Here is a 9,638-nt window from a genome sequence, read left to right as displayed (position 1 = left end):
AGACAACTATAATGGTTTTCGTAGAAATGGGTCACATTACGCACATCTGCTGCCGGTCGGGACATCAGACACAAACATGCCAGTCACTATCGTTGTGTTGTGTTATCTGTCTTTAAATTAATGACACATTAACAACATTGGGTATTATCTAATCAAATTTTAGTCAAACCGAAAATACAAATAATTTAGAACATTTCTGCACAAGAATATAAATAATTAATTCAAATGTCGGAGAAAAAATTGTTTCTGTATCGGATCAGATAATAGATTAATAAAATGTTGAATTCTCAATTATTTATTTGTTTATTGCAGCTAATGAAAAATATATTTAATGTTTACTGTCATTGTATTAGTCGTAAATCAACTTTGAAGCGTTATCTACTTTTATAATCAATGTTTTAATTGTAATATTTTTTTAACGAATTTCTTCGAGATGTGTTGTTTTATCTAAATATTTAGTTAATGTTTTTCATGGATTTTTTTCGAAAAGTACCTTGTGGCTTAACCTACCAACCAAGAATTTGGAAAGCTTTTATTTTCATTTATCGTTAAAAATACACAGCATGTATTATAAATTATAAAAAAATTTCTACCTTAGGGTTTTAACTGTTTAACGTATGACTGCGATAGCATGTGAAACACGATTGCGCCCTCCATATATTTTTACATGCAAAAAACGCAACACCGTAGAACTCAAAGTTAAAATTAGAAGTTTGAGTGACACAGTGATACTAAATAAATAATAATATGAACTATAACCAACAGTCAACTACAGCTCTAATATAAAATCCGACTATAGTCTGTAACAGTATCGCTTGACGCGCATACCTACTGATATCTACGGATAAGATAAATTAACAATAAAATATTATCTCGATGAATGGAGTGCTTGCTGCTTGTATACGTATAATATAATAATAATGACTAAAATATCCAGTTTTCATTTAGCTTATGCCTTGTAGGGCGTTATAGGATATCGATCTTGAAAGTTGTATGTCTTTATGTTATAGAGGCGGTATACCTACGTCCTCCACAGATATTGGAAAAATACGTTTATCAAAAAAAAAATATGATAAATGTTTATAATACTGTGTAAATGTGTAATAAATATGGATCGAAACTAGGACTTTCAGCTTCAACTTTGAATTGACCACTTCGACTGTATTTTTAAATAAATATTTCATTGGAAAACTGTTAGAATTGATTCGCATTGTATTTTTTCATGTATAATGGTAGGACGGACGCTATCGTGTTACGGCCGCTGCGGCAGGGGATCGTTTATTGTCGTTTATTGTCATACTAGTATGCTGTGACCAACGGACAGAGGGTAAGAGGGGAGTCAATGGAATTTCCTTGGTATTTTCTTTTTGTATAATACATCCGTCGCACAACACTTATACGCGCATGCGTAAAAGGACTTATGTACAGGATAATATAATATTTTAGAGAACGATCTTAAAACTCGTCTGTCGATACGCATCGGTCCCCCTTTTATACACCAAACCATACCGGTCGGTAGCCGGTCGACCACAATCAGCGATAGGCCGACTGTACAGTAACTGTATAGCATATACTGTATACGTAGTGGTAGCAATCACAAAGATTTCAGTATTTGTTTTTGAACTGACGTTTACGTTAAAACGTATATTTTGACGAGCACTTTTGCATATTATCTATAATTATTTGTATAACATACAATATGGCTAAAGATATGGGTACTACAACCACAATATAACCAACGTGGTGACACAATGCATTTTCCAATTGCCATGTGTTTTTGGAAGACGCTGTATACGCGCCACCGAGTGGTGGGAATTGAACCATGAAGGGAAAAATCCAGCTAGTGGCACTCTCGAGTCGCGACCGTCTGGCGTCAGTGTCGATGTGCTCGTATATTGCTGACATACCTGTTGGCTTTGTCTCGGATTACGGTCGTTCTGTCGTTGGCGTGTGAGTACAGTAAAATATTGTGTATTTTCTGGCTACACCTGCCGCCGAAGTCTAGCAGAAAGACGTCCTTTTTAAGGTACTAAATATTTTTTTGGCGTTATTGATGTTATTGCTGTTATAATAATTATTATTATTATTAATATTGTTATTATTATTCGATACTGTGCAGTAAAATGTCAATATTTTTACTATAACTATAGTTAGTGGATGCAATAGACTTTTAGCATGTTCTCAGTACCACAGATGTAGGCTTACATTAGGCCTACCATGCAGGCTCGCGATTTATGATAGCTGCCTACTTAGAATATACATTATGATTCACCAAGCATGCTCACCCCCATTTTTCCTTAAATAATGAATTTATTCAAATTCCGGTATTTTGAGTTTTTAAATAGACTAAAAGACCATATTTTCAAATTTTTGAATTATTTGTTCTACTTAATGAGTGTCATGTGGTGATACAAACTTCTGTTTTTAAAATGAGAACACCTCTTTTACTATAAATTAAGAAGTGGATCATTTTTTTGAAAATTTTGATATACCACATTTAAAACTCCAATGAGTAGTTTCTTGGTTATTAAAATGTTTAAGTCCTTAAAACTGATTTTACATGAACATAAAATAGACTCAACATTTTAAATAGTATTTATTATATTTGGGAAACTTTTATAAATTATTAATATCGATAAATAAATATAAATGACTAAAATTTTCAAATCACCATAGACTAAATATCTTATAAACTCATTACTATGGAACTTATATCCTTAGAACACAAAGTTAAATAATTAAAAAGCTACTAGAACAAATTTTGATTTTGATATGTCGACATTTTCAAAAAATTATCTGCTGTTCAATTGATTGTTTACTAGGGATATTCTCATTTGAAAAAAACAGAAGTGAAGTTTGTATCTTCGCGGGACACTCCTTAAGAAGTACAAAAAATCTTAAGAATTTAAAACTATGGTCTTAAGCTAAAATTAAATATCAAAAATCAGATTTTTCAATAACTGCATTATTGAAAAAAAGGAGGTGAGCATATTTGGTGAATAACCCTGTATGTAAACCTATCGTTATTGACAACTTTTTTTGTTTCCAGTGCATTATAACATATTTTTCTTCTTTTTTACGAAGTTTTCGAAATTCAGTTTGGATTGGTTACCTCTGCGATTAAAGAATATAATATATTCTGTTCCGTGACTGTAGGTGGTTGAAAATTATATAAAAATGAATAGTGTAAACATTATCAGTTTGAGTTTCAACAACGATCTTAGTGAGTACACAAATAAAAAATATCATGGCTAAGTAACGTTGTGTTGTAGATAGTATCGCTGGAGTGCTGAATGTACTACAAAGATCTTCAAACTTTTGTCGTGTTTCAGCTCGTTTTTCGTGTTGTACTACAACTGGTGTTCGAGTATTCCAACTTGAACCTTTGAAGGCGCGAGAGAGGATTAGTAAGTTGATGTTAAATAACGCAAAAGGAGGTGGTGATTTTTTAGGCACTACATTTATGATCGAAACCATATAATTGTTTGTAACATACAGATAGAGGTGGTGCATTGAGTTGCAAGATTATGAAATTTCAATGTTTGTTCGCCATAGTTCATAGTTCAAAGTACTCAGATTACTCTGAGAAAACTGTCATGATATTCAATAATATGAAAAAAGATTTTGAGAAGACGATTGAGTATAAATCAGTCGTAAAATCTGTGCGAACGAGCCGTAACAAGTTAGTATAAACCTTAATCATTTTTATTTTAACGTAATATTCAATAGTATTCTTTTAAATTTATTACTTAGAATCATAGTTGTAACTTTGAACGAAATATTTGTGTATACGTTTCCTGTAATCCTCAACAACATTCGTAAGTTATTGACGTTGGGTACATGCCCAAACCCGATGGGACTGTGTGAAGTCACTCCTTTAGAAACTTCTACACAACAAATCATTGCATATCCTGGGTCTTATATTGGAACCATTGATATTTTGGTAATTCCAGATAATATTATATTGTACAAAGTTGTGTACAAAAAAAACTACTTTTATTTTAGGATATTTCATGTCTTAAACGAAGGGGACATGTGAATAGTGGAAGAATAGACACAATATACGGTGCTTACATTGGAGAGATTTCTGGTTTGGCTATTAATAAACTCGGTACACTTATAGCTAGTGCAGCTTCTGAGGAAATGTATATCAAAATTTGGGATACTTGTCGTAAAATCAAAGTTGCAGAAGTAAGACGGGCAGATATAGCAACAATATATTGGTATATAATTTCTTGTTTATACTTTTTTAAGTTTGATAAAATAAAAATGTAATAATATGGTTCATTTATAATCAAATGTTTAATTTCCTTGTATTTTCACAGCATAAACTTCAGTCCAAATTCAGAATTTATATGCTGCTCAGGTGTCGAGGGTACAATTGAAATATTTGCAGTGATAAAATTTGATATAAATACTCATGTTAGTCCAGAACCATACTCAGCATATGTTGTAAGTGAACACTGTCAAATACCGAAATCTATCGCCATTTTCAGTATACCTTCAAAAGTAGGATGTATTTGCACTTTTTTGACTCTAAATACTGTTGCAGGTAAGAATAAAATTAGTTTTTAATAACATTGTTTAGCATATGTAACTGGCCATTTGTCGATATTTTGTAATCAATAAACTATTGTTGTTGACAGTTTGCTTATATATTAATATTATGATGCGTATTTTATTTTAATGAAGTTGCATTGATTCTATGTTACAGTAATTGGCCTTGATGGTGTGTATTACAAGTTTGAATACTCCGATGATGGTTACGGCAGGATAAAGGAGACCCAAATGTTAATGTAAAAATGATGATGAAATTTAAATGTATTTGATGACCAAAACTTTTAAATAATATTTATTTATTGTAAGTTAATCCTAATAAATTTATAACTAAATTTAAGTGACAATCTTGTAAAAATAAAGATTTTATTATATTATGATAAACGTATAATAGATTTATAGTTTTTGAATTATATAACTATGTAAGGCAATTGTCAAGTTTTTTTATTGTTTTCAAATTTTGATTTAGTTCAAATAATAAATTATTTTCAAGATAATATTTTTCATTATAAACATACACATATTATTGAATAATGGAAGCCTGAAGTACAAAACTTTTTACGTTAGGATTGATCTTTGTTTAGTATTTAATTTTAATGATACGCTGTATTGAACAAATTTTCTTTTGTTACATGCAAATATATTTTTATTTTACATATATTTAAAAAATGTTCATATTGTACATAAAAGATTTTTAATATAGTCATGGAAAATACAGGTCTGAAATGATATTTAATAATAATATCTATAATTATTTATTTGGATGTATATATTATATTAATGTGGGTGAAACAATTTGTAAGATCTGTACTTAATAACCAATTAATAATTTCTTATTCGTCTATACTAAATTTTATAACCAATAGCAACCCTATAATAAACGAAAATATATTATTTAAAAAAAATTCTTAAATTTTGAATTAAAAAAAATTGAAGGCCACTCATTGAAGTCATATATTGTCTTAGATCCTTGGGATTGTGTAGCTTTCTGATGGTAAAAAAGTTTTAAATGTATTAAGTACTACAATCAAAGAAACAATTGTCAACTTTTCTTCTTTATATATTAGTACATATTGAAATTGTTGTTTACTGGGTAAGTAAATTATTATCATAATTCTATAGACAACAAAGCTCGCTTTCTGTTGTATGAAGGCTTTTGGTTTTATACTGTTAAAAAGAAAATGTCTTTAAACTGAAGGATTAAAATGGTTTAAAAAAAAAAAAATTAAAGAGTCATTTATAATTACAAATAATTTGCATCATTATGTTATATAATATAAATTGTATTACTGCCATATTTATAATATTATATGTATATATATTGTACTTGGATCTTGTGATTCGTTGAAATTTAAAATTATAAAAAAAAATAAAAAATCGAATTTACATAGTTTATTACTATACGTTTAGCACAAAAATAAACTTGGATACAAGAAGTTGGACAGAAGTGAAATAAGTCGTGTTATTGTTGAAAAGGGATTGACTGTGCGGGCTCGTAATATTTAATGCTGGACATTAACGCATTAATACGTTTAAGTTAATTTTTTTTATTATTATTAACTTAAGGAGTACAAAAAATTAACTTTGAGATAACTGGATTTAAACAAGACCATGTTCTAAAAACGCTACAAAAAGCGTCCGTTTAAAGTTTATCAGCCGATAGGACTTCCTCTTCTTTTTTTAAGTCGGCAAAAGTACAGGTGGATTTTTGCGCCCTGGGTCAGCCATAATTTTCCAACCCCCCCTCCCCCCCCCTTACCAAAATATAGATCCTTTTTTTTCTTTACATATTTTTAGTAATAATTCATTATTTCTAAGTTCACCTGGGTCTACAAATTCTTTTCAAAAAAAAAATATTTATTGATACAATACTGCACCGGGTTACAGCGGTGCCCCACGCATAAGTCTAAATAGATCAATATTTGGCCGCCCATTGCAAATGTCCCCATTCCCCCCCCCCCCTAAATACGGTCCTACACTGGAGAGTTTACACATTTCCTTCAGGTAAACATCATACTGACCCTGGAGAGTTACCCATTTGGAGAGTTTACTAGTTTTTAAATCGAGATAGCTTACCAACACCCCCCAAAAAAAAGAAAAGAAAAAAGGTAGGTATTTATTATTATTTATTATATTTCGACTATAAATTAAATGACAACGATGCCTCTTTAATCTCTATTGAGCTAATATTCAGATTTCAGATGTACCTACTCATCTTTTCAAATATATTTTTTATCAATTGTTTTGAAATCAATTAAATTTCAAAAATGGCCATACAGTTTTCCTCCTTATTTAAAGTATTTATTTTTTCCATTTTTTTCATTTTATTTTAGTGTGAATTAATTACAACATAAAATAGTTTTTTTGTTGGAATTTTTAATAAATTTTAAGTTTTATGAAAAGTATCTAGTATTATCTAATTTTTATTCATATTTGACATTTTTTCATGCATATTTTACAATTTTTTATTTTTATTTTCCCTTTTATAGCTCCTGTAACTTCCGAGCATTGCATACTATACAAGTTCGAGATAATGACGTATCATCGTATCACAAAATAATAATAATTAGTTTCGGTAAACTATTTCGCAAATCGCTGCACAGTCTCGATCAGTAAACATTGTAGTAATTTATTGTTTGTATTATTGAGCATCGCTCCTTTTTGAAATAACTATTTATGAGTATCAAAACATAATTAAACATCCCCGCTGTTCAAATAATTTATAATATTGATAATAATTAAAGACCGTAAAATATTTAGTTGTACACTTGTACCTATTATCTTATATAATATTTAGTACTCTACTTAATAGTATATGCTTCGAAATTCTAACCACGTTCACAGTTTACAACTTCATGTATTTATATAAATTATACCTATTGTTGATAAAATACCGAAGTTCATAATATGATTTAATCATTATTAAATGGTGGATGTTTATGCTACAAAAAACGACATTATATGCCTAAAAAAAATGTAAGCAAATGCTCAAAAACATTATTAAACTCCTAAAAAATGTGAAAATATGCTCAAAAAAACATCATATCTGCAAATGAAATAGTAAAAAACATTTATTTAGACTGTTAAGATTAAGAACTTAAAATTAAATGGATGAATAATATAACATTTTTTAATTAAATGATTATTATTTTTTAATGAATGTAAAATGTATTTCGTTTTATTTACTGAAATAATGTGCAGTGCATCTTTTTGTTTCGTTCGCTAATTGCATCATTTTATGAATAATATGTGAAGCTATAGCACAAATTGTTCTTTTTGAAAATACATAAACAATAGTAGTAGAGCTAGTTTTACACTGAGGAACATTAAAATTGAGAAAACTTAATAGTTCTGGACAGTCAATATAACCATCTACAAGTTCAAATAAAAATGTTAATCCAACATTTTTTCTTCTTTCTAATAAACTAAGTACTAACAATATGAAACATATTTAATAATAGCTGGTAAAGAGAATGTGGCTCACGAGTAATATTACATTTGAAGGCTAAAACATGTTAAGAAACGATTTTTTACGTTTTACCTATAGGCTATATTATCTAAGCAGTGAATTTGATATTTTATGTGAAGGGAAAAAAAACAGAATTATTATTCATTAATATTTAAATAATACTGGGAAGTCCTATATTACAATAAACGTTATGCACCTAATAATAAACATTACACACGTAGGTTGTATGTACCTACTGGATATATACGATTAAATACTATACAAATACAATGATTTAAAAGGTTTAATCTCAGTTCTATATACTGGTAATCAATGAAATTTAATAATGTAAGTGGCAAGATAGGCCACAAAATGCTTTAAAATATTTTACCTATTTATTTACTCATTGTTTTACCATACATTTTATATAGTATATTAGTATGTGGTATGACAAGTACCTACTAACTTCAGTACTCAGTGCCACATTTAGACATTTTGCGCCTTGGTGAAAAAAAAATTGATACCACAAAATCCCTCATGACATTTTTAGATTTTGAGCAAATAAAAGAATCTATGAGTCCTACAATAATGTGTGGTTTTTTAGAAATATTCAATGATAAAATGAACCCCCTTTCTCTTTGCAGAAGTTAAAATTGAGCGTATGCCACTCGAGATCTACTTATCATTCATCATATAAGTTTTTTTTATACTTATTTAGGTACTTCATGGCCCATGGATCATATTAATTTTATTACGAAGAAAATAAATATAAATGTAATACAATTATATTATAAACTTATTATGTTATATTTTTCAATAAACATATAACTTTTAATAAAAACAATTTAAAAATTCTTTTGTTAAATCTATATTATATATTATCCATGCTGATATTATAAAGTAGAAAAATTGTTCGTTTATTTGCTTGTTCAGGATAATCTTTGGAACAACTCTACCGATTTTTAAAAAAAAATTAAAATTGGAAAATTACAGTTTCTGAAAGATTTATATGCTATATTTTAACGATAAATGGCCCTAATTTTTTTTGTTTCAAATCTTTTATAAAACACAGACAAATTATAAAGTTTTGTTTATTATAGAGTTTCTGTAGGTTACAACAAATACAATAGTAACTATTATTGTGATTAAATATGATTTTAGACCTATATTTTATATTTGATGAGAACCATCTAAATTACTTAATTAAAATTGTTTAATGGTGATTAAGATTGTATGCGTTCGCGCCGGGAATGCTACAATAATAGAGTGTGTTGCCCGGTCGCCAGAATACTTCACATGCACACCGACCGACCTGTGTTAATGTGTGTATAATAAGTGTTATAGTTCAACTAGAATTGGTTGGGTTCGCTGCGCAAATACTAGTGAGCTATGTGGTGTGGTGGTGTGTAAGGTGTTTATATATGTTGGTGTGTAAATTTAAACGGCAAATGACAGTAAGGTAATGTAAAAAATGGTAACTCTATTTAATAATGGATAACACGATTGCTGGTAAATAACTAGTTGCTGTATAATACAAATCTAAATAATAATAACATAAATATATAAAAAATCACAGCAACACAGTAGGTATAAAAAAATATGATAGTATAATAAATAGGTAGTGCACGCTCTT

At 28.9% G+C, this 9,638-nt stretch overlaps 1 protein-coding gene across 2 annotated transcripts; it reads left to right on the top strand.

The window, feature by feature from the left end:
- Window positions 1-349: 349 nt before the first annotated feature.
- LOC111034398 (WD repeat domain phosphoinositide-interacting protein 4-like) lies at window positions 350-4,880 on the top strand. 2 transcript variants are annotated; one of them, XM_022315616.1, is made up of 8 exons: window positions 350-2,026; window positions 3,050-3,223; window positions 3,333-3,407; window positions 3,499-3,682; window positions 3,754-3,943; window positions 4,006-4,223; window positions 4,326-4,552; window positions 4,715-4,880. In XM_022315616.1, exons 2-8 carry the CDS (start codon window positions 3,178-3,180, stop codon window positions 4,798-4,800), a joined length of 1,026 nt encoding a protein of 341 aa, XP_022171308.1. In that variant the 5' UTR covers window positions 350-2,026; window positions 3,050-3,177; the 3' UTR covers window positions 4,801-4,880. The 2 variants fall into 2 exon arrangements, with proteins under 2 accessions (XP_022171308.1, XP_022171309.1); XM_022315617.1 differs by lacking the exon at window positions 350-2,026 and having other exon boundaries at window positions 2,785-3,223.
- Window positions 4,881-9,638: the final 4,758 nt, after the last annotated feature.

Source organism: Myzus persicae, unplaced genomic scaffold, assembly GCF_001856785.1.
Source record: "Myzus persicae strain clone G006 unplaced genomic scaffold, MPER_G0061.0, whole genome shotgun sequence".
Classification (NCBI taxonomy): Eukaryota; Metazoa; Arthropoda; class Insecta; order Hemiptera; family Aphididae; genus Myzus; species Myzus persicae.
This window is presented reverse-complemented; position numbering and strand designations above follow the sequence as displayed.